Below are 26,526 nucleotides of genomic sequence, written 5' to 3'. Positions count from 1 at the left end.
GGTCGGCCGTGATGAGAAAATCTGAAGAAGTGAGGTAGAACTTAGAAGCAAAAGAGAGAGATGGCTGACTGAGAAGCAAGAGACAGAGAGACAGTCGATTGAGAAGCAAGAGAGAGATGGCCGATTGGGAAACGAGACAGAGAGATGGCTGAGAGAGAGAGAGAGAAAGAGAGGTGTGGTTCACGTGATTTTTTTGAATTTTTTTCTTGTGTGAGTCCCGATAGAGGGGTGATAGGATCGAGGGCTAGGGAATTCAATTATTATGATCGAGGTCTATACATTCCCTGACGTAATTTGTTATTTTTATCAAATATATATAAATATATATAATTATGTGATATTTAATATTTTTTAATACATGTATTATGTCTATAGATTTCAAATTTAAGAAAATCTAGAATTGTTCCATTAAGTCATTAGATTTACATGTAACGGTTACTATCATCCCATGTACAATATCAAACAATGATTATACACATTAATTAACAATAAATCTGAAATTCTTTTTTTACTTTGAATACTTTTAAAATATTTTAAAAAACAATAATTTTCCATATGTACACAGTTGAAGTTTACCTTATACCTTGGTAATGAAAGAAATGTTTTTTTAATATATGTTTTCTCACACCAAAGTTTAAAATTTTTTAAATATTTCTATTATTTGAAAACTAAATGTGTTACTTTTATTTTTGATTTTTTGGCATTTACTAATTTCTTCTCTAAGAGAACTTAAATTTATAGGAAATAAATAGTGTATAAAGAGCATTAGGTACTAGCTAGGTAGGGGGCCGAATAAATACAAATATAGATTTTGAAATTTGAACATGACATGCCAATTTAGAGGGAAAGCATGGTCCCCATCTACAGTCAAAATAATTGAATATTATTGTGAATTTATTATATTCAATATATATATATATATATATATTTCTTTTAACTCTCACCCTATGCATAGAAACCCTGTTTATAGGAACCTATCGTCTGTACCCAACATCATCGACATGGGATAAATTATACTAATGTTGGTTTTTTAACTAATAATAAGAAATTGTAAAAATAATATTATTTAGTTTTCCAATGACTTAAATTAATAATTGCTTTTAAACTAACTGTAATTTATTTAACCTAATTAAATTATAATTTTCTAATTACTAACTAATGATCATATTTATCAATAGATGACATAGTCAATAAGACTAGGATACAAATCAAGAAAAAAATTTATAATCCATGAAAAAAGGCTGCAAAAAACTTTTCCAATGTGATGAAGGTCCACAGAACGTCAGATTCAGCACTGTGATCATATAAAAAAACACTTTCATCAAGAAAAATACTAAACATTTCACCCATAAAATGAGAACACCATTAAACAATTAATCTGATCAAAGTTCATAAAATTGCAACGGCAAAACAAAGAGAAAAAACACAGAATATGCCACAAAACAACAATGCAAAGTTAATCAGGAAACATGAAGATTACCAAATGAAAGCTGAATAATTCTCTAGTAAAGGAGCTCATGGTCAAACAAACACCTTACCAGGATAATATCATACATCATTGAACATGATTCAGAAGCTACAAATTCCTCACACACATCAGTAACATTTTTCTGGTACAGTAAGTATATTGTCACTTGCCGGCACCACCAAACAGGTAGTCGAGGGATGAGCCACCACCAGGCGCTGCGTGCACCTTGGTTGAAGGACGGTCCTGCACCAAAGTATTCATCGCAAAGTTAAAATCATAGTTTACATAACTTAAAGAAAAGTTCACTCATCACACAATGTGTAGTTATTTATCAAATGCAGGAAGATACGATGTTAGCCTGAAGTGTTATTAATATACATAGGCACTAGGATTAGCTTGGCTTAAAGACCATACTGTGATAAAGTTGCCGGTGTTCTGACCATCCGCCCGGAAGTAATTGTTAGTGGTGTGACCTTGAATGCCTGCTGGAATTTGTTTGTATTTATCAGCTGTAGCCGCTGCAGCTGGGTTTGGGTTAGGAGCAGGCTTCTCAGCAATCACAGTAGGGGTAGGAGCAGGCTTCTCAGCAACCACAGTAGGGGTAGCAGCTGGCTTCGGAGCAGCTGGTTTGGGAGCTTCATCAGCCCCGAAAAGGTAACTCAGAGAACTCTGCCCTCCTCCGCTGCTGACTCCACGCTTCATGGCTAGTTTCTGTCCAATCTTTGAATTAGAAAATAACAAGATTGTAATATTGCTATTTGACTGGTAAAGAGGCATGAATTCAAAGAGTAGATCAAAAGTTTCAACAAACATAATTCAGAAGAAACTAGTTCATATTTGGGCAACTTCTAGCATACAGATAAAGAAAATGATCAAATGATCAAATAATCAAGATGTGTTTGAATAGAATGTAGGTGAACATTTGGGTGAATGCGTATGCTCCTTATGTGTTTTGTTAGAATGTAGATAAAAAAAAAATGAAACAACTTCAAATAATCAACTTGTATTTTTAAGGAAAGATTAAGAATTGAGAATGGATGACAAGAATTAGAAAATAAAGATCAGAAAGATTTAGCATTTATTGGGGCTGATTTGAGAATAGTGTGTCATTGTTTCATGTATAAAACAGAAAGAAAACAAATGGTCCACAATTTTCGTTCTCAGCAATAACTTCAATTGATCAAAATTTCAATTGTAATCACATTTTAAGTTTCAATAATTAGCACCACAAACAACAACAATTGAAGTTTTAAAAAGAATCACCATGAACAACAATAACAACAAGATGAAGAAGAACGGCTATTTCAAGATTTAAGCATTCAACCATTCTTTTTTTAATAATACATGCAAACATAGACGCATATGATCCAAGATTCCTCTTGATCAAGAAAGTAAGATGACAACTATTTTTTTTCTTTCATTTGACCAATAAATAATTCATTACCATAAAACAAGGTGCTTTCTTCTGTATAATGTAAATCCTGTATGTTGCTTATATATATATATATATATATACATATATATATATACATATATATAAACATACACCTTTAATTATTTTTCTTCTTCAAACCATGCCCATTGCTAAATAAACATTCAATACCATAAGACAAGTTGCTTTCTTCTACAATATGTATGTCACTTATGTTGCTCCTTTACTATACATATATAAATATATACAATCCTACTCAAGATTCACAACAATTGAAAAAGATTAGGAAGAAAACATGACCTAGAAGCAACCAATTCAAACACAAACAAAGACACAGTTTATGGGGAAAATAGGAAATAAAGAGAAAAAAATTAAATTTTTATGCATAAGATGAATCAATCACAAAAAAAAAACAACACACAAGAACTCTCTAAAACATTGAAAACAAGCCATTCACGCCAAACCAAACACAAACCCATCATCCAATCCCTCAAAATCCAACAATTCGATACAAACCCTAGCAATGAACAAACCACAATTAATCAATCAACACACTAAAACATTAAAAACACTCCATTCAACCCAAATCAAACCTAAACCCATCATCCAATCCCTCAAAAACCAGCAATTCGATACAAATCCTAGCAATGGCAACAAATCAGAGCACAGATCCAGACGAAATCAACAACCTTACATTTCTAAGACGAATTTGAACGAATTCATACAAAAAAAATCAACGAAATCGCTGCAAAAGAAGAAATCTAAGCAATGGAAACAAAGATCCAATGGACGAGGGCATGATTTCGATCCATACCTCGCTGATTCTCGAGATCGATCGGGGAGGAGCGAAGGAGCCGGCGAACGGAGGAGTAGAGAGGGCTTCGTATATAAGAAAGAAGGCCAGGTTGGGGGAAAGAATGAACGGCGGAGATGATGATCCAGTTGGAGAATCGGACGGTTGGATTTGATTAGAGTACCGACCGTGCAACGTGAGGGCCTCATTACTGTCGGTGGTTTGTATTTAAATTGCTTGTATATTTCTTTTAATTTATTTTTTTCAAAATCATGTGATTTAAAAAAAACAATTATTAAATTTTTAAGTTTAATTGAAACGAGCGATGTTATTTTTACTGAATAGATTTTCTCGAATAATGTGAATGCCAACCCCATTATTTTTATATAAATTTTAAATTTTAACTTTTAAAATCCTTAAATTTTTAAATTTTAAAAAAAAAATTACAAAACTATATCTAAAATCTTAACCCCAAATACTACGAAATCTATAACTAAAAATCTAAAAACTTAAACCCTAAATAATAAATACTAAACCTAAACCCTAAATCCTATGCTATAAATCCTAAACAGTAAATCACAAACCCTATTAGAGTTTAGGGAGGGAGTTTTCTGTTTATCATTTATGGATTTATCATTTACGATTAAATGTTTAAATATAGGATTTAGATAATAAAGATAAATTATTTTTTCACAAAAAAAAAAAGATAATGCTGACATGGATGCCAACTTCACATCCACGTCATTCGGGAAATCTATACAGTAAAAATATCATTACTTAATTGGAATTTATATCTTGTTGAGGAAACATGTTCATATACTGCAGAGTAAATATGTTCATATCTTGCCGAGGAAACATGTTCGAATTTCAGCTCTCGTCTATGAACACCCTAACCTAATTTATCCATTTTATCAAATATATATATTAATATATTTTTTTTAATATATGGATAATTTTTTATTTGATGACACATCATCTAAGATCACCCTTAGATTTAAAATCTAGATACTCTCATAGTGAATTTATATTTAATGGTTATCATCATCCCTTGCACAATATTAAACAACAATTATATACAGTAAATCCGCACTACTCTTTATTTAAGTAATATTAAAAAAAAATAACTCGGAATATATATATATATATATTTGATGTTTACCTTATACCTATACCTTGGTGATGAAAAAAATGTTTTTTTTTTTTGGGATTTATAAGCTTCTTCTTTGATATAATTTAAATTTATAGGAAATATATAGTGTATAAAGAGCATTTGATAGGCACCCGAATAAGTACAAATATGGATTTTGAAATTTGAACATGAGATGCCAATTTAGAGGGAAAGCCTGGTCGCCGTCCTAAGTCAAAATAATTGAATATTATTGTAAATTTATTATATTGCATATATATATATATATATATAACTAAGTGGCCAAAGGGGCGGAACCAAGGGGGGCTAGCAGGGACTGAAGCCCCCTCGGCGCCGGAGATAATTTTTTTTAAATAATATAATATTTGGTGGTTTTCGATTTTCATATACTTAATTTCATGTAAAATACAATATTTGGACACATAAAAGTGCGGGTGTGCTTGAGTGGTTAGTGGGTTTATCCATAAGGTTTGGGATTTTCTAATCACCGGAGTTCATATCCCACTTTATGCATTTTTTTCACATTTTATTTTTTAATTTAAAAATTACTATTATTTCAAAATTTTAATAAAATAAATCTTATATACAAATTTTAGTAATTTAAAAAAATTTGAATTAATCATGAGGCCTAACATATATATATATATATATGTTATAATGTACCATATATGCTAGAGTGAAACAACAAAAGTTTTTTTTATAAATAATAGTTTGGTTGTTTGTGGTGAGGAAGATCAATTTTACCATATTTAAAAAAAAAATACAAACTTGAAATGTATTCTTATTAGTTGAATTATTGAAAATCTCATATATTTTCTATCGGTAATAACAAAATTTTAAATTATACTTTATATTTTTTTTAATATGTGTATTCAAATTTTGGTTATATTAGCACATTATTCTTCATTTAAAATAATTATTTTGTTAGATTATTTTTTTTACTTTTTACTTTTTTTTGTTTTGCCTTTAGGCTTCAGCCCCCTCTACCATCAAGTCCTGGTTCAACATACTAATGTTGGTTTTTAAATTAATAATATGCAATTGTAAAAATAATATTATTTAGGTTTACGATGCTTTAAATTAATAATTTCTATAAACTAATTGTAATATATTAAAACTAATTGTAATATATTAAAACTAATTAAATTACAATTTTCTAATTACTACTAATGATCATATTTATCAATAGATGACATATTCAATATGATTAGGATACAAAATAAGAAAAAAATTTCAAATCCATGAAAAAAACTACAAAAAGTTTTTCTTTTGCGATGAAAGTCGATAGAATGTCAAATTTAGCACTATGATCATACCAAAAAACACTGGCATAATCCTCAAAATAGTCCCTCTGTTATTGTTAAGTCGCCATTTTAGTTCTTTAATTATGAAATGTATCCATTTGGTCCTTTTGTTTTCTCGATTGGGAAATATCGGTCTTTACCCTAACGGTCGTCGTTGTCACTGTCTATTCTCACTGATGTGGCATCCACTAACACCAATGTGGGCATGTTTGATATAAATAATAAATGACTTAAAATATTAATAAAAGATTCAATGTCAATGTCAAGGTAGAATATCCGGATTAGTCCCTCTATTAAAGTGAAAGTGCCCTTTCAGCCCTCATATTAATCTTTGTCCTACTGGGATCCCTCTATCATTATTTTTGGGAAAAAAAAAGTCTTTTACCCTAACGGTTGTGAGTTTTTCCATCTGGTGAGCTGACGTGGCTTAAAATTGGATTAAAATATTCATAAAAGAATGCCATAAATTCATAAACAGGCCATAGAGTCTAACTGGCATTAAGCCCAAGTATTAGCTAATCGGATCCGTATCCAAAATCCGGATCCAATAAGAGAATTAAACCCCTTCTCTTCCACCTCCTTCTCCACCACTGAAGGACCACCGATGCTGCAATAGGAGATATCTGAATAAAATAAGAAGATGATGCCAAGATTTGCTATTGAACTAGCCATGTAATAAATCTATCCAATTTATTGGATAGATCATCAAAAATGTTATCCATTTCATCCATGATGGGCTTTATTCAACGAAAGCCCCAAATGCTATGAACATAGATCTTAGATCAATCAAACAATGGGCTTAGTCACAGTTTACAACTCATAATCATAAATTCCAATGAAGCAATTCAAGTTTCAAGCTCTTCATGAGTATCATCAATTCAATGTATAATAGATCCAAATCCATATCAACAATATTCCATAAATAATAGGCAAAAGTTGAAAGGATTAATCATCGGATCAAACATCAATCATCAAAAGATAGTTAAATCCACTAGAATTACTCAAATCAACAACATTATTACTAGAAAATAAGAACAAGAAATAAAAAACACAAAACCGTGAAATCCAAAAGAATTCCCTAGTCCTCTCCTTCTCTCACAAGCAGAGCCTCACTCTTCACTTCTTCACCACCCTTCTCCCTTTCCTATCCTTCCTTTTTTATAGACCCTTTAGCATGGCATGAAGAATTCATTGGTAGAAACGACCCGCACATGTTCCTCATAAGCCATTTTGACTCAGTTAACCAACTCATGTTACATGTCTTCATGGGCCTCCCACTTGTATGTAATACAAATAAGCTAAAAAAACATGCAAAAGAGGATCAAAATCACAACAACAAGCAGTTAATATCACAACTACATATACACAAAGAATTGAAAACTATTATACCACATATTATGTCACCTATGATGAGAGTGATTTAATTTTTTTAAATCTTCTCAAGGATGGAAAGGTGAAGATTGTAGATAGGTTAAAAAAAAGGTGTGGTTTTATTGCCATTCATTGGAGCTACTATGGCGTTGAGGGGGTGAAGAACATCATGGGACTAGAAGTAGGGGCGGAACCAAGGGGGGCTAGCAGGGGCTAAAGCCCCCCTTAACACCAGAGACACCACTTTTCAGGCAATATAAAATTTTATGATTTCGGTTTTTATATACTTAAAATAATGTAAAATAGACTATTTAGACACACAAAAGTGATTAGTGGGTCTAGTCTAGAAGGGATAAGGGCATTACCGATTTTTAGGTTGTGGATGTGAATGTCAATTCAGAATACTAAATCCGGAATTTATTTTCTTCGTTTTTTTAATTCAAATTCCATATAATTTTATTTGGAAATTGCTTGCATGACCTTGCTTTGAGTAATTGCTAGTATATTGTTATAAATATCATGTTTTCTTATATACCAATGCAAGATGTTTTTATTTGGTTAACTGTCCAACAAATAAAGTTAATTTAAAATTTGTATATAAATATATATATTTTCCAACAACAAGTGAGATTTATAAAAATACACGGAAAAAGCAAGATTTATAAAACATACATATAAAAATAAAATAAATTAATATAGAATTTGTTATATTAACATCACTACTTAGAAGTTAAAAATCACATTTCATCGCTAATAATTTTTTAATCTATTGACACCAAATCCATACGTAGTGTGTTTATATTTTTACTAGACAGATAGATTCAAAACTCAGGACGAGATCATAGGTGTGTTGAAGTATTAATTTTACATATGAATACATCTTTTGCTTGGTTCGCCAGTCTTGAAAAAAAAATCCACAATATTTAATAAAAATAAAATTACTTATAAATCCCTATAAAGTTTTATTCTTTCTGTTCAGTCACTCTAATCCCATATTCCATATAGTCCCTCCTTTTTTTTCAGCCACTTTCTTTTTAGTCCTTGTTGTCGAGTCCATAAGTTATCTTGATGTAAATTACTAGAAATGGCCATATAAGTAGAAAACATAAGTTGGTGGACTGCACAGCACAAAATGTCAAATTTTACACAGAAACTAACCAATACTACACAAGAAATAAACAAGTAAATTGCAAACCTAAATCTTTACACCATACAACATTAGATACCCCTCCTGCTTGAATGGGAGCCCAGATATGTCTTCTCACCTTTCGGTTGAGTTTTCCCTTGAAGCAAGTCATTGATAAACCTTGAATGAAAGCTCTTGAAAGAAAGGTTTTCGGACAACTCTAAGACTGTCACGCCCCAGCCCCACAGCCTGGTCCGCAGACAGATCGGTCGCATCCAATGGGATTGGGCCCCACTGGGTGCAAGGCCTCAGATTTGACCTGGTCAAAGTCACCCTAACAAGCAGAATATAAACAATAACACGGAACCACAAATAGGACAATAGAAACTGAAATAATACAAGTATGGGCTTTAGCAGCCCTACAGAATACTGAGCCAACCAAACAGTTTGAGAAACACAAATACAGTCAGAATACAAGTCTTACTTACACAGAAAAATTCACTACAAAGATACTATCAAAAGCAGGAAATACGACTCCCAGACACACCCCGATCCTAGACTTGATCTTCTCCTGTGAGAACAGAATTCACAGAGTGCATGAGCCACAAGGGGCCTGTAGGATCACAGAAACAACATATAAAGCAGATATTGCAGAATAATTAATCATAATTCACACAGAAATGCAGAAAATGCACAAAACACAAAAATAATCAGAAATACGAAAACACGCAGAAAACAGTCGTGTACATCTCCCTAGCTAATAACAGAAATCAACAGCACAAGGCTGGATCATCGACTGTGAAGTCGGAACAGAACAGAATAGAATTTCAACAGCCGTAGCCGGATCTTCGACTGCAGTCAGGGGGTAGCGTTACTACAAAAAACATGTGCACATGGTTAGGACTTCTCCTAGCTGGGCGAGCCATGAATGGAGATGTACAAAAACCGCAGAAATATGAAATTTAGACAGAGGGACTACCGAATAAATAATGCAAATAAATAAATAAAAAATAAATAAAAATAACAACTAAATAAATAAATAAATAAATAGATCAACTTACTAAATAATTCAATAATGAGATAAATAACAACCGCCATAAATACGGAAATATACAGGTGTGAGAGCCTACCTGGCTCCGAGCTACATAGTCGGGTTCACCAAGTCCCGCGAACTAAGGCTCGCTACAAGATCTACCCAACGGAATAACTACACAGAAAAAAAAAATTCTCGGGTTGGTCCTAACTATACAACTATAGCCCAAACTTTACACAACAGGAATTTAAACAACAACTTCCTAGTCACCAAAGGATGAATGACTATCAAGATTCCACAGCTAAAATCAGAACAACCAAGCATATAAATGTACACACATGTAAATAACAACTAATATAAATGATTTAAGAAGAAGCCATGCTTGCATGGGTGCTTGCGTAGGCTAGATCTAGATGTCAAGCTAATACCAAATAATAATATAGTAAAGTAATTAGAGTCTAGAAGTTTTCAGAGAATTAGATACTAAAAAAATCAAGATCTCATGCATACAATCAAAATCTCATGCTGACCAGCATTAGATACAATTAAAGATTAACTAAGGGCATGATTACGTGATTAAGCTAAAAAAAATAATCAGCATAACCCAACAAGGCTGCAGGAAATTCCAGCACATTTAAGTGTATATGAATATATATATCTCCATATGTGAAATAGATAATTTTAACAAATAAGGCATGTTTTGCGAGAAGACCTTAACTACAAACATGTATATGTATAGACATATGCATTTTGAAATATATACACATGAATATAAAATGAGCTAAACTAAAAACAAAACATGTTTACAGACTGCTATGCATGCTTACAAAATATAAATATATGTATTTAAAAAATATCTGTATATATATACATAAATATAGATTTTCAGAAAATCACACATGAAGCTATTGCCATTCAACTAGGGCCCGTTTGGATTGCGGAATAGGAATGGGAAGGGGGGGAATGAGAAGAAGGGAGGAGTGGGAATAAAAATAGGGGGAAAGAGGAGGATAATGATGAAGGTGTTTGGTTTGAGGGAATAAGGGTTAGGAATAGGAAAAAGTAAGAGAGAAATATGATCAAAATTACATTTATACCCTTTTTGTATAAATAAAATCATTTGTATAAAATAATGAATTATGTTTAATAACAAAAATTTACCATTATTTATTATTAAATATTTAGAATATAATTATTTATTTTAATTTAATATGATCAAATAATTAAAATTAATATAATTAATTCACATATTTAATTAATATATTTAATTATAATAATTAATAATAAAAATTAATAATAATAATAATAATAATAGTTAAAATATAATGATATTTAAATTAATTTATTATGTTAATCAATATATATATTATAACAATTTAAATTTTTAATTTAAATTATTATAATTAATTATTTAAAGTAAAAAAATTTATTAACATATAATTAATTAATAAAAATAAAAAAATCACTTATAAAAATAATTTAAATATGATTATTTTTAATAATTATTTATTTAAATTGTAATAATTAAATTTATTAATTAATTATATTAATTTTAAATATTAATTAAATATAAATAGAGGGGTAATATAGACATTTCCATGCTAAGGAGAGCTAAACCCCCCATTTTGTCAAGGAGTGTCACTCATCCACATGCATTAGTCCCATTACCATGAAAAGACACTATTTATGTCTTTCCTGGTTACCAAACATGGGCTAAGGATTCATGGGTGCATGTGATTTGATAAGTGTCTAAATGTACGTATTTGAGTGTATATATTTGTTACCTCTAGCATGTATTTCCATTAGAATTGATGCCCGTTTTGTGCTTAATCGTGTGTTATTTGCTTTGCAGGGCACGGGAACACCATGGATGACACGAGGATATGATTCGGGTGAAAAAGAGAAGAAAAACCGGTGCGCAGATCGTAGGGGGTATTCATCGTAGCAAAAATCATGCATCGCCAACACCGTAACACAATCATCGTAGATGTCACCAGTAGCACCTGGAGAGTTTCAAGTCGATTTGGATCATGGCATACGGCTCAATGCTGCCCGAGTATAGAGCCCGGGATGATCACTGTAGCTATAATGGAAGATATTTACTTGATGGAGTTTGCCTACCCCAAATAGTGTCAATGTTGAGCTCCATAGCGAGTGGTATAGCACTCAGGATGGAGGCCATAGGGAGTGGTATAGCACTTGGTATAGCACTCATGATGGGGGCCATAGGGAGTGGTATAGCACTCGGGATGGAGGCCATCAAGGGGGTATGATGAGTGGTATATAGAGGGATTTTTTGGAGAAAGATTGGGGACTTTTGGCTAGACTTCTTCTTGGCCTCTTGGGCCGCCGCCACCACACACTCTTGAGGCCTTCCGGCCATCTTCCGGCGACGATCCTTGTGGGAAACGAGCACACATCATCACCAAGAGGGAGAGGAGCATAGGAGAAGGAGTTGGATTGAAGATCTAGACCACCATTGCATCATCATTCCAAGCTTCATCGATTCAAGGAGATCAAGATCGTAGAGGGAGTTTTCTTGCTTCTTTATTGTCTTTATTTTCCTTGTATGTTGTATAAGTATCCCTTGTCATGAGGGATTAACTTATTGTTGTGTTTGGATTTGGATGAACCCTAGGGCTAATCTTGTGTATGAACTTGGAATGTTATTCTTAATTGAGTTTGATGGTTGTTTGAGATTTAATCTTTCATGCTTTCATGTCTAGAATTACATGTATGGAGAGATCCGTAATTCTACTATGAGTTGTATGCGTAGATGTGACCTACTCACGTATACTAGATCTAGGAGAGATTGAAAGGGGATACTTTGTACCTACAGCCGAGAAATCGGGTGTTGGTAGCCCTCCATTGCTAGGTTTAAGCCGAAGGATAGTAGGTTTACTCCTATTAGAGATTTCCTAGAACTTAATGCGATCATAGGTTTGTTAATCCGGAAGAAATTCCGATTGACATTCGTATGGGATCAGGGGTTAGTCACCGAGAGATTGGGGCTAATCTACTCATGAGATCTCTAGGTCTCAATTATCATCAATGCATCTTTAACACATCCTAGTTTGGGACTTAATGACAACCCTAGGTGGATTCCTTGTCCAAACACTACCTTCTCATGCTTGATACTCCCTTGTTTATTTACATCTGTGTGCTAGTTACCCGGCCATAGATTAGTTAGTTTATTTTATTTTATTTCATTTGTTCTTCATACCAAGAATTGTAGGCTAGATAATAGATGAAGAGTGAGTAATAATACTTCCTTGGCCCCGAGGAATACTACGACCCCTGTGTCACTCACAGGGTATTACTTGGCGATCCCGTACACTTGCGGGCGATCAATCATGATTCCCACTCCCAAGGAGACAATCCATGATCCAAACGGGTCCTAAATTCATATATGAATGTATTCGGGAACTTAGTGATATAACCCACTAATTAATTGAGAAAACAAAATTGAAATAATAATAATAATAAAACACAAATTTATAGACACGTAGGATTATGAACTTTTGCAAAAGCATTATGCTTAAAACGATTTCAACATGGGTTTAGTTACACTAAGCAAACTTAACAAAGATTAACTCTAACTAGTTGGTTATGGGTTAAGCTAAAAGTTTCCAGTTTTTTATTTAAGAACACAGCAACTTACAAGCACAAATACAATACCCAAACATACAACAAGCTGGTAAGCATACACCTAAATTGCAACCAAAAAATATACAAGCATAGGTTTAAGATCATCATCAAAGCATGAGAAAGGTAGCATGCTACAACACACATAGATCAAAAATCTCAAACCAAGGAGAATGAACAAGCAACCAAGATCAAAGAAGCATTAAACCTTATAAGATCCAGGACTAAAACACAAGAGCAAGCTACCTACCTCCAAACTTGCCAGTGAAGGGGACCTTCCTTCAAAGTCCAAGCTTTAGACTTTTTACAAGGAGAAAGAGCTTCCAAGATTGAAGAAGATGTCTTCAGCAAGCAAGCTTTGAGCTGCTCCCAAGGAAGAGGAGAAGAAGAATGCCAGGAGAAGGGGTTGCTCTAAAAAAACTCTTCCACCAACCCCGACAAGATCGGGATTCACCGGTGACCTGATAGAGAGAGGGTCACGGGTTCCACTTCTTGAGAAAAGTCAGAATGCTCTAGTCAAACTTGGTCAAAGGACCAAGCTAGTGGACATTACAAAGACAATGATGGAACTCTTCGAACAACTCGAAGGGAAGGTTTTGTAGAAAAATAACTATGGAAAAAGAGGATTTCCAAGAGCTTCACCACAATAAGAAGAAGGCGAAGGGGTGCGACTTCAGCAAAGCAAGGGCAAGGTTTGGGCTGCCAACCGTCCAATCGCTTGTAAGCGGTTCCCAATACCATTTGAGAGGTAATTTTGTCATTTTGCACGCTAGAGATTATGGAATAAGGAGCAGTGTGATAATTTTCTTTTCCACTTAACAACATATTCTCCTCCATTACAAGTATTTGGACTGAAAAAGAAAAATAAAAAAAGGAGGGACATTTTAAGGATACCTAAACTTGTAGGGATTTTTGGGGATATGGAAACTATAGAGGAACTAATGGTTACTCCCCAGTTAATAAAAAGAATAAAGTGGTTTTTCCTTATTTTAATAAAAGCCCATGGTTTAGGTAACTTTTGTAATTTTTTTTTTATTAATTTATTAATTAATTTATTTATTTATTTATTTATAGATTAATCAACCGAAAAAAAAGCATCCTTCAGCCGGTGTTTTTTCTCTCAACTCTCACCAACGAAAACGCAAGGAATTGAAAAAGGAATTATTATTATTATTTTTTCTCCTAAAAGAAGCATCTTTCTCTGTTCCGCGCTAGGGTTTATCCCGTTCATCGGAAGCAAGAGATCGAACTCGAACCCTAGAAACCTTATTTGGAATCGTGTGTTGGTTGCTCGTACGGGAAATCGTCCATAGAGGTACTCATTTGCGGTATTTTTCATCTTCGGCTTCTACTCGGATCGATTTCGAGGTGGTGATTTGTGTTTCAGTTGCTTGATTTGGAATCGGGTGGGTGTTGGGAATTTTCTAGGGTTTTAGCCCTAGAACATCGCAATTGGGGGTTTGTTTGGTTGATTATTGTGAGAATTCGGATTATCTTTTATGGTTGATTTGATCTTTCTGGCAGATAGCTTGATTTGAGTGTCTTTCTTTGCGGTTTGTTTGATAGATTTAGATGAATTATGGAGCGTTTTCTTTTGGTTTTCTTCGTCAAATCTTCTTCTAATCTAAACAAAAACGAGATTTTACCTGCATTTGCTTCATATGCTAATCCACGTTGTTTTCTTTGTTAACCCAATCTTGGAAACATAATTAACACTCTTGTTCTCATTCTTTTTTCATTATCTTCTCTCTATCTAAAGCCACACTTTATAGAGCATACTTAGTAGATTTGAGGAAAAATTTTATTGACATTGATATATTACATGTTTGCTTTTGGACACCGGATTATTTTAGCACATTTTACCTAGTTATGTAAGAGTTGCTTGCAAGTGAGTAGTCTTGGCTGAATTTCATATTGGGATCAGAGTGTGTGCCTTTTATGAGAATTCCTTAGTATTAAATTAAAAAGTTGAGAGGTATGAGTTAATGAATATGGTTGTTTCTGTCTTTCTGAATTGTTTTATGTGAATTTTGGGTCGAGTTTCTTGCTGCTAGATGTGAACAAGACACCTATTCTGTGAGAAACAGCTTGAGGGCCTGTTTGGCCTTGCTTATTAGGACCAAACAGAATTCAAACAGCCTTGTCCTTAAGCTTCAAAGTAGAGCATTTGGTCAGCTTTTCAAGTTCTAAACAAGCTTTTACAAGCACCAACATTCTGAGGCAAAAGAGCTTCTGCTTAAACAAAATCTCCTTTTGAACCCTACAAATGTAATATCAAATGTGCTTGAAGTCAGTTTCTTGAATATATGCTTTCTCTGAGAATTGAGAGTGAAAGCTCATATTGAGTATGCCAAGTTTCTTTGTTCTTTAGTTGCCTGATGTTTTCTTTGATGACTTGTTTGATTATTGCCTTCATTTCTTTTAATTGTTAGAAACCTATATTTTACGATAAGAGGTTGTGGTAATGTAGGACACATATTTTTGGGCCTTGCAGGAAGCTTTGTGAGTAACTGGAAGAAGGAATAATTCGAGTGAGATGTATGGGCAGGGGAACTTCACGTTCCGCCCTGCGCCTCCTGCTCCTTTGCCTCCTTACCCGCAGGTTTCTCCTGTCCCAGGGGCCCCTTTCCATCAAGCTCCTCCAGCCCCTGCCACAGCCCCACCCCCACCATTGATACACCAAAGCCTGCCATGTCCACCACCTCCTCAAGCGCCAATTGGTCCCCTTCCTGTGGCTTATCAGCATTCACTACTTGCTCCACAACCAACTCACCTTTCAACCTCTTTGCCGGTGAATATGAGTCAACATCACATGAACCCGCCTCAGATTATTCATGGACATACTCCGATTGTTCCCCCTTTCCCCCATGTAAGCTCTTCATATCCCCCAACAATGCCAAACCAGAATGTCCATTATGCAATGCAGCCGATGACTTCTTCTAGGGTGCCACCACCACCATTGGCTTCCTCACAAGGACAAATACTTTATAGGCCTCCTCAACTGCCCTCTCCTGGAATTCAGCATTTGTCTACCCCGCCACCCCCACTACCTCCCAATTTTGGCCCAGTTACGCATTCCAACTTAACATTTTTCTCTCAGAACCCTGTTGGGGATGCCCATGCGCCTTCATCTTTGCTGCCACCACCTCCACCTCCTCCCTCTTCTCCGCCACCTCTACCTCCATCACCACCACCGCCATCATCACCAAGAGCAAATGTACTTCCCATTGTTTCAGAGCCTCTGCCAAAGGCTTCTCCAGAGAAGCCATTGCAATGTGATGTTGGTGATGGTCTGCTTGAGTCTGCATGTCTAACTGATGATAAAAGTAAAGTTGAAAAGAGATTATCTCTGGTGGGAGAAGAAGCATCTGGAAGTTTTCCCTCAACTCCACCAAGGCCAGCTGACGCAGAAACTGTCAAGATCATTGATGTTCTATGCCAGTTTATTGCAAAGGTTGGGCCTAGTTTTGAAATCGAGGCTCGTGAGAAAGAGGCTAACAATCCCCGGTTTTCCTTCTTGTTTGGAGGTGAACCTGGAAGTGCTGCAGCCATTGGTCATGAATATTTCCAGTGGATGAAGAGGAAATATTGCACACGACCGTCGAATGAGCAAGTTTCTGCTTCATTTAGTGATAATTCATTTAACAAGGGAGCTATTTTACCTGCTGACTCAGATATGGATATGGAAGGTTGGTGAAATATCTTCTCTTGGCTTGATGTCTTGCTCTATTGATTGAAAACCTTTGAATTTGTGAGCTGCTCATTTTGTATGAGAAACAACTGAAATGTTAATATTAGGCCTATATGTTGAAAAACAAATCATGACTCCATATCCTTTAAAGTTAACTAGAATAGGTGACTCTTGATTTTGTTTTTGAAATGGGATGATGTTGCTTTGAATGTTTGCCAGTCGATGCAGAATCTGGCATCCACAATGCGCAAGTTTTTGGATAGTTGACTAATGCAGAATGGTTGCTCTTCATTAGTTTTATTGATTTTGTTGATCTTTGGCTGAATAACATTTGCTTTCTTTTCAAGTATGTTTATGTATGTTTTATTGGGGAGATGATGGCAGCATGGTGGTTTTTTTTTTGGAATATGGTCCTCATATGTGTACTTCTACCAAGTCTTTTTTATTTGGTTCCTTGCATTCTAGAGGTTCAGTGTTGGGTCTGGACTGAGAGTCTACTGTCAGCTGAATCTTCAAATACATATCTGCAGCATTTCTTGGTTGTTATACCTTTCTACATGGTATTAGATTTGCCAGAATTTTATTCAGGCTCTTTGCGCTACATTTCATCTAGATTGTTTGTGGTATTTATTCTTCTTTCTAACTTTCTTTTTCTCAACTAACTTCTGTTCTATTAAACTCAATTATTTTTAGAATTTTATGATAGTGTGATGCTTCTAAATGTGCATCCTTAATCATTCTTTCGTGTTGACTCTTTCCTAATGACTATTTTAATTTTTTTTAATAACTCCTTTCTTTGCTTTATTTCCTCCTCAGATGATGTAAGCCAGCCTGAGGTGGACCAGAAACTTGGCCGATTAAATAAAGCATCAGCTCGAGAGTCTGTTGCTGCTGGCAGTGTTGTCCCTATTGGAGATGAATCTAACAGTGCACCCAAATGTGCAAGAGAGGGCCTGAAACAGGAGATTGCTATTCCTAACAATCCATCATGTTCGGGAACATCACTGGTGCTTCAGCGTGACCAAGGTATTTACTGAATACCTTTTTTCTCTTAATGTTCTCCAGGTTAGTTTATTTGTATGATAAGTATCCCTGTTTTGTGTTCATTAGCAAGCCTGTTATGTTCTATAATAAACAGGTGGAGCTTGAGTGACCCAAGCCCACCCTGAGCTCGGCTTGGGCAAAATTGTTAGCTTTAGCTCAGCTTGGTGAGCTTGAGCTGAATTCAGGCTGCTCAGCTCAGTGCTTGAGCTAGGCCAAAATGAGAGGTTTGAGTTCAAAAGGGAGAAAAACAACTGATTGCAATTCTGTGAGAATTCAATCCTGAGTGGTCCATAGAATTTTGATCACCTTTCCCATCCTAACTAACCTTTTTTATGTGTTCAAGACAAGATGCATTGTTATATATAAATAATATATAATTATGTTCTCGAGCTTTTGAGATGAACTTGATTCCACCATCCTGAGCTCCAGCCTAGCTTGATTTAATTTGAGCTTGAATTTTCATGCTAGAATTCAGCTTGTTTATTGTATATTCAAACCAAACTCGGGCTTTGAGCTTCTCGTGAAGAATTTGATTGTTTCCCACAGCTAGTTATATAGTGGTCTCTTTATCGTTAGCGTGCATGGGTACATGTTATTATTAACTAGTAATCTGAGAATGAAATTCTGATCTTTATGTCAACAACAAACATATCCTTGAGTTAGTGTATTGTTCTCCTTTTCTAATTTCTCAATTCTGTCATTAATCTTTTATGAACATCATTAAGTGGGGTTTTCCCTCATAGGATATGTTAGATAGTGATGCTTTTCGCTAAGTAGGAGGCTTGAGGGAAGAATAGTTGATAAGCGTATATGGTATTGCTATATTTCTGTTGACAGTAGTCCACCCACTGGCTAGTTTGATATTACGTGTATGCAATTATATGTTGCCCTTGTCTTGCTTTACCTTTAAAAAGATTGCATAAGAGAGTCTAGATGAAGTATGAATTTAGAGTTTCTTATAGAGCTGCTATTCAGCTCAAAGATGGTATACCTCTAACATTTGATTCTGAAGTTGAAGCTGATTTCTGGATTCTGTCAAAATGAAAGTAAATTTGAATTATTTTGTCGTTTCTTTGCTATAGTACTCCATGGTCTAATTTCTTTTTGAAATGATGAAATTCCTCATAGTTGGAATTTAGGACCTTATTCTGAGCCATTGTAACATCAGCATATTTTTAGAATCTTGTAATTAAGAGAACTGCATTTCTCAGAATGCTTGACCTCATTTATAAAGATCAACAACCAAAAGCCTTTTTGTGAACTATTTCAACAGATTTTGGTTTAGGTTAGTATGTATTCTTTGTCAGAAGTTAAATTTGTTTGTTTACAAACTGGATTTGCATCTTTATCTTGGTGCTTATGCCAGCAGACAGCAGGTCTCACCCCTGATTGATAGAGAGTCACCTTGATTCCTCTCTGGCCTCTAATTATTTTAGTCCACAATATACAATATGAGAAATGCAATTATGTTTAGATGCGGCAACAAACTATCTGTGTCTTATTCTATAGATTTCATGGGTATGACAAGAACTCAAGGGCTTATGACAGGTTATTCCTGCATAACATATGATGGTTTTTATTATTTTTTTGTCTAAATGTTAAGACCATACATAATTCATTTATGAACAGTTTACTATTATTGTCTTTGGAGAAGTGTGTTTTATTGCAGAGTTTTTATTAGTCTTGTTGGAATTTTCATTTGATTTCTAAGTCTATAATGTCATCTCCTGTACTCTGTCCTGAATATAACTTTTAGATAGCCTTTTTAGGTTGTAGATAAACTTTTGTCTGTATGAATGTTTTTGCGTCGTACCAAGTGGAAAGAGATTGGAACATGTTCACTTAAATTTTCTTATATTTCTCAGGTGTTATTGAAAGTATGGATGCTGTAAATGGTCAACTTTGAATGTGTACCCACTTAGCCATCATTAGAAGAAAGTGTTTGCAACATAATTTAGTTGGAAATCATTGATACTGATGCTAAAAGTAGAAGCCTGGTTATCGTTTAGTAGCAATTGAGGTTGATTCTTTGTACGTCAATGTATTTTTTATTGCTGCAGTGTTGCTCTTTTATTGTAGTAGCATTTTCTTTTGACTGTGATTTTCACGATGCACATTCTATTGCTTCCTTTATTGTGAATCAATCAGTGCATCTTGTTTTATGCGGTTTTTCTTGTCTTCCAACTCCCATGCTTAAAATTATCTGTAATCAATAAATCTTGAGCATAAAAGTGAATTTATTTAATGGCATGCTCCCTGAGAAAGTCATACATTTGATACGCATGATCATTTTGTGCTAGAAAAATGCCTAGGCTCATTACAGACATTTTTGAGGTTGTCTTGTCATTGGAACATAGAAGGGCTTGAGATTTATGGTTTGTGAAGAACATTTTTTGCATGACTGTTGGCAACTTCATGAATGCTTTTCCCCTCCTATGTTGTAAATTTTTCCTTCAATAACCAGGATATTCATTGATTGATTGCACTGAGATAAGAATTCCTAATGTTGGATGTTATCATTTGGGATTTGTCTTACTTTTAATTGTTTTGCCCCTTGGCCAGATTATTCATCTGTGGTTAACCAGTTTTCCACCTATCTTGTTTGGTGCCTTAGACGTTTTAACATATGTAACTAGTTCCCCCCTTTTCTTTACCTAGAACATCAAAATCTAACATGTCTGTCATGAGGCTTTTGACTTCTTTGGACATGCTGGCCATTCAGATGAAGACAATTCTCCATTCATTGAAGATCTTAGCCCAGTCAGGATGGCACCTTACACTGCTGAATGTGGTAGACTAGTGACTGGAGAATCAAATCAAGTGCTCGATGTTTCACCTGCTGAAGCAGCTGGCAAAATGGGGGAAGTTCAAAGGTTTCATATTGAAGATGGAAGCTCATTCAAGCTTATACAAGGTTATGCTTCTGAGGAAAGCAGTGAAGAAGATGAGAGAAAGCATCCTGCAGATGTTACCCTTGCTAGGGTTAGCTCAACAAATGAAGTGGGTATTTCAGGTTCCCATCAAGGTAAGGGATCTGGGCGACAAGCAAATTTCAGTTCCAAATTGCTTGTGCATTTAAAATATCCTCCAAAACTTATTCAAGTTATTTTTCTCCAGTGTTGGCAAAAGAAAGTGTATATTGTAAAAATTCATTCCAGCAGTCCTCTTCAAGCGGCAGTATGCATAACAGTTCACCTGATCCGAGAAGTGCTATTATTCAAGGTTTTTCTGGTCAAGATGAAAAATATGCACCTGAAAGGACCGGAATTGTTAATCCTCCTCAGAAGAATGATAACAATGCTGGTGACAGTCTTGGTCAGAAGCCCGAATCTGCAAAGGTTGTAAAGAAGGATGATTTCCCATTGGAAGTTGATGAATTTGGACGATTGGTGAGGAAGGCTGAGAGTGACACTGATTCTGATGGGAAGCAGTATGGTAAGGTTCGTGGTAAAAGGAGAAGGCAAAAGCGTAGTCGGTCACCTCAAGAAAATAGATGGAGACAGAGGAGTTGCAGTCCAAGGAGGGGGAACAAACGAAGGCGATCTCGCAGGTAACAGAATAGATATATTATTATATTTCTTCTGCATCACCTGTCTTTGACTTCTTTCAAATAACACATTTTCACTTTCTTTGAAGGCATGTCTAATTTCCAATAATGTTGATCTGAAAACTGAAAAGTTCTTGTTGAGTTATATTCATGAAAAAAACTGCTTGCTTTGCAGGAGCAGGAGCAGGAGCAAATCTCCTTCCACCCGACAAGAGAAGGCTCAACCTCGAGAGTGTTTTAACTATATCAGGGGTAGATGTTTTCGTGGAGGATCCTGTCGGTTTTCCCATTCTGGTTCTGTTCGGGATAGGAGCAGGCAACAGGAATTTGGAGATCGCCCTCAGGAAACTGCAGACCATAATGCCTCAAATGATGGTTCGTATTCTGAAAGTAGCAACCAGATCAAGCTTCCTGTAAGAAAATTGGATGCTGATAAGTGGATCAGTGCCCCTGGGGAGGAGGCAAAGGATGCAGAAAGCTGTCAGGAGCGTTCTTTGGCCGGAATCAAGTCTGTTAGGGATGAAGCAATGGGTGATGGGCTTCGCCAGACCCTTGTGACTGTTGACGAACCTCGGAGTGCATGCGTCCCTGAACAAAGGTCTCATGAACCATGTGTCCTTCAAGAACTCCAGGAACGTAATGCGTATAGTATTGAGGAGGCAAAGAAAATTCAGCCAGCAGTTCAGTCTAGTCAGCCTCAACAATATGATTGCTTGCCAATTCAGTCGTCACCTGCTGGCAACAATCGATCTTTGCATGATGAGACTCCAGAACCTGATTCCAGTGATGTTAGGGCTTCTCATCATTCTCAAGCTGGCTCTGCTTGTGGCAAAACTATTGAATCACAGACAGCTCAGTCATGCCCAAATCAAAGTTCTATGGACCAGCTGCATCCTATTCAACCTCAGCCTCCACAAGACTTAACACCTTCAAGATTTTTGGCATCAAGTGTTCCCTTGCCGTCTCAGCAATCGCTGTCTGCACATGCGGAACTCCCTAAGCTCCATCACCTTAATGATCCAAGTGCACCATTTTCGACGCATCATTCAGAAAACCTTATGCCACCAGCCACAAGTTCTGATTCTCATTACGTCTCTAATGATAAGTTTACTTCCTTGAGGCCTCCTATGCCAAGTGACTACCATTCACATAGAGGGCCTGTGAATTCTGCTTGGTCTAATGTTACTCCACTTCCACCACCACCTCCTCCACCTTCACATGTGCATGGGCTACCCCCCAGACCTAGTTTGCCTGCTGGAGGTTACTCCTCACAGATGCAGCCCCATATCTTTCCCCCGGCAAATGAATTTAGTACGACATCTACAGTCAAATCTAATTCGCCTGGAGAGGTAATTCATCCTCAAGGAACTGATCACCATCAATCTTTCCATTCAGCGGGGTCATCTCATTATCTGCCTCCTGTGGATGATGCCTGGGGAAGACCTTCAACTGTTGGACTTCAGCAGAATCAGCCACCTAATAGAGAAGAGCAGTTTTCACACCATGGAGCTCCTGAAGTCAGTTTAGATGCTCAGGGGGACCCTCGTATTGGTCTTCAATCCTTCCCTCCTGAAGATCGCGGTACATTTTCTGGCCTGGGTTTGACTTCCTCCACATCATTTCCTCCTGTCAATATTATACAGCCACAGCCCCGAATTTTCTTTGGAGATCATGGGCCTCCAGTTTTCTCAAGGGAAGAATTTCTCAATCCTGTGAGAAGCTCATTGTATTCTCATTATCCAGCAGAACATAATGAGAATCACCCTTCCAATGCAGATTTTCATCCAAAGCTTGATCCTTCTTTTCAAAGATTCCCATCAGTTTTCCATGAGAAAATTTTGCCGCCCCACCTGCATGATCCTTTAATGCCTAAAATCTCTCGATCAACCCATTACAACCCTTTTGCATCTACTTTTGACCAGCCGCATACAAGTTTAAAGATTGGTTCCAGTGTTTCCATGCAAGAAAGGGATGCTGCCTACAAAACTAGATATGATCTATCCTTCAGTTCAGGTCATTTTCTAGCTGGTGAGCTTGGATCAAGAATGACTGCTACATTGGGAGACTCATCTATTCATACTTACAAGCAAGAAACTTCTGTGGAATTGCTATCTAGTGTTCAGAAGCAATCTGTTAAGGATCCAGCAGCTGGTGACCCGTATGATCCCCTATCTGACAGTATTGAGCCATCTTCTACCATGTTCAGGGTTTCCAATCATGCTCATGAACAAAACTCAGTTATCGATAATCTCAGTAGCTTGCCTAGGGTTGCCAACATGGAAGAGGATGGAAGGCAGAATGCTGGACTGGCTCCCATGCACAAGTTGGATGTTGATGAACTTGGTGAAGTAGCAACAGAAGCAGAAGGTGGTGCTGTGGAGAATGGTAGCCCTCAACCAGGATATGACAGAGACTGGAGCTCAGGCTTTCCTACTGGTGCGCAGAATGCAGCTGCAGGTGAGATTGAAATTGATCAGATCCAATCACCTGGAACAAGCAAAAAGAGCAAGGACTCAAGGTCAATGAAGCTCTTCAAGGTTACACTTGCGGATTTTGTGAAGGAAGTTCTTAAACCATCTTGGCGGCAGGGTAACATGAGCAAAGAGGCTTTTAAAACCATTGTGAAAAAAACAGTGGATAAGGTTTCTGGAGCAATGGCAGGCCATCAGATACCCAAATCACAAGCAAAGATCAATCATTATATTGAGTCATCTCGAAAAAAATTGACTAAACTGGTCATGGTATGCCTTATCCTCCTACTTTGACTTCTGGAGCAAATGGTATTTATGTTTTTACTGCAAGCATCTAGAACTATCATTTTGTGCAACTTTTGTTTCTTCTGGCATTCTATTTTGTTATACTTGGAATGACTTGCACATCATGCTCAACATTTTTAACTTCGATATTGAAGCATCTATCATCAATTGATTACATAACCTTTCTGCAAGTGTGTTCATCCAACTTCAGTGGCTTAGTACACACTGATCTGCCTGTTGCCTGTTGCCTGTTGCCTGGTTTCTCCTGCTTCTTTATAATAGTGTATTTGCCCATTTTACTCTAAATAGCTTTTATGTTGATAGAAGATTTATCGGCACTTGATTAAAGCTGATTTTCTAACAGAAATTTAACTGAGATTATTTGTGATCTTTTTTTGTTAATTTGTCATTATTAGATCCTTTTAAAATTGAGAAGTTTTCCATCATGAACTATATATCTCCCTTATTCTTTCCCAGGGTTATGTTGAAAAATATGTCAAGGCATAGATGATCAGGTGATGATTCTAAGGAGACTTCAATTTTCTCCGTTTGTTCTGCACAGTGGGTTTTTCCTTAATTGGAAGACTGGAAGAGCATTCAGCAAGAGAACTTGTTCTGCTTGATGTTGCACACTTCAGGTATGCATTACAGGATTTTAGTCTCAATGAGACTTGAAACTTTTACTAGAATTGCAAAAGTCACTCTCAGGAGACATGTATGGGATCCATTTTCTATTCATGCATCTGCTGTCACTGTTATTCATCAAATTTAGATGTATCACTCTAAAAGTCGAAATTAACCATCTGTGCTCAATAATTCTAGTAAATTCTCTTTATCCTCTAAATAGTCAGTTAGGAGCAGTGCATCATAGTCTATTTTTATCTTTTATGGTAAATTGTAAGCAAGATTTTCTTCCTTGGTGTTTTGTTTGACATTTTTGGTAGAATGCAACTCTCCAAATACAAGTTAGGGTTGACTAAATTTAAAAAATTGGCCATACTTTAGTTCACTCATTTCTCCTTGATGAAGCTTGCATTCATATTTGATTAATGTTATTCTTATTAATCTGATCAATGTTGTTAAGGGCGCAAGGCGCACTTGAGGCGCTAGGACCCTTATATTGCCCGAGGTGCAAGGCGCAAAAAAAAGTGCGCGCCTGATCGAAGTAAGGCGCACACATATAAAGAATATATATATATGGTATATGATTGACAAATAGAAAGCTTAAAGCCTTAAACTCTGATATTAACAAACTTGTCTTATCTTAAAGTCAGTCAAAATATTATTTCTAAAATCATAAGACATAAGCAACTAATAATCATCATCATTAATGTCAAACTATAAATTCATGTTTTTATTTTCTTTTTTCTTGTTGCTTAGTTATTAGATTCTATTCTTTTAAAAGACTTAGAGATTTGTCAAATACCAATGCCTAAAAAACTGTGGCTCTTTCAAAGAATAGAAGACCAATAGTTTTTTCAATCAGAAGTGCTTTTATTACGCCTTGGGCTTTAAAAATAGGCGCAAAAAAGCATAAAAACCCTCGCCTGACTAAAAGCGCCTTGCCTTAGATCTTTAGAGGTGCCAAAGAGATTTAGCGCTGCGTCTGGGCGCTTAGGCGCGCGCCTTAACAATGCTGAATCTGATCAACTGGCACTTCATATACTGATTCTGTTTGTTTATATTTTCATTCTGCATGCTATTTATGATCAAGTCCTTGTTGAAATGAGCTCTCCGAAATCAGTTTAATCTTCGAACTTGCAGCAGACAAATCAAAGCTTGCTATTTTTTTAAATGACAGGAAAGTGTCTTTACATTATCAGGGAACCGAATTAAGATCAAGTACCGGCCAAGTTCTTATGCCGAAAATCAATTCGTAATATTAGGACGACGGATAGTACGCGACAAAATGAAGAAAAGTCGAAACAAAGAAAGGTGAGAATGGAAACAAGCTCTTCCCCCACAAGTTGGTGCAAACAATGTTATCTTCTTTTATAGGTCCTCAGTTTGTCCATCATCTTTGATGCACTGGATACTTGATGCTACTTTTATTGTAACTAAAAACTTTCTTGTATAATCTCTTATTTGAACTATATCAGTAACTAATTCTGTGTAAATGGTTTTAATTTTATGTTATATTATTTCTTTTGCTGACTCAATTTGTGCAGA

General features: G+C 35.8%; 2 protein-coding genes across 4 annotated transcripts; one reads left to right on the top strand and one right to left on the bottom strand.

Annotated features, from left to right (window-relative positions):
- Nucleotides 1-1,449: 1,449 nt before the first annotated feature.
- Nucleotides 1,450-3,862, bottom strand: LOC120269567 (protein SPIRAL1-like 1). 2 transcript variants are annotated; one of them, XM_039276871.1, is made up of 3 exons: nt 3,715-3,862; nt 1,883-2,179; nt 1,450-1,711 (listed from the first exon to the last, which is right to left on the bottom strand). In XM_039276871.1, the coding sequence occupies exons 2-3, from the start codon at nt 2,168-2,170 to the stop codon at nt 1,631-1,633; spliced, it is 369 nt and encodes a 122-aa protein (XP_039132805.1). In that variant the 5' UTR covers nt 2,171-2,179; nt 3,715-3,862; the 3' UTR covers nt 1,450-1,630. The 2 variants fall into 2 exon arrangements, with proteins under 2 accessions (XP_039132805.1, XP_039132806.1); XM_039276872.1 differs by having other exon boundaries at nt 1,883-2,188; nt 3,715-3,807.
- Nucleotides 3,863-14,435: 10,573 nt separating this feature from the next.
- Nucleotides 14,436-26,516, top strand: LOC120278046. 2 transcript variants are annotated; one of them, XM_039284954.1, is made up of 8 exons: nt 14,436-14,634; nt 15,814-17,008; nt 17,827-18,036; nt 20,777-21,079; nt 21,172-21,604; nt 21,777-24,342; nt 24,835-24,995; nt 26,181-26,516. In XM_039284954.1, the coding sequence occupies exons 2-7, from the start codon at nt 15,856-15,858 to the stop codon at nt 24,862-24,864; spliced, it is 4,695 nt and encodes a 1,564-aa protein (XP_039140888.1). In that variant the 5' UTR covers nt 14,436-14,634; nt 15,814-15,855; the 3' UTR covers nt 24,865-24,995; nt 26,181-26,516. The 2 variants fall into 2 exon arrangements, with proteins under 2 accessions (XP_039140888.1, XP_039140880.1); XM_039284946.1 differs by having other exon boundaries at nt 26,159-26,516.
- Nucleotides 26,517-26,526: the final 10 nt, after the last annotated feature.

Source organism: Dioscorea cayenensis, chromosome 2 (genome assembly GCF_009730915.1).
Source record: "Dioscorea cayenensis subsp. rotundata cultivar TDr96_F1 chromosome 2, TDr96_F1_v2_PseudoChromosome.rev07_lg8_w22 25.fasta, whole genome shotgun sequence".
Classification (NCBI taxonomy): Eukaryota; Viridiplantae; Streptophyta; class Magnoliopsida; order Dioscoreales; family Dioscoreaceae; genus Dioscorea; species Dioscorea cayenensis.
The sequence above is the reverse complement of the archived record's forward strand: the minus strand, read 5'-3'. Positions and strand labels throughout refer to the sequence as shown.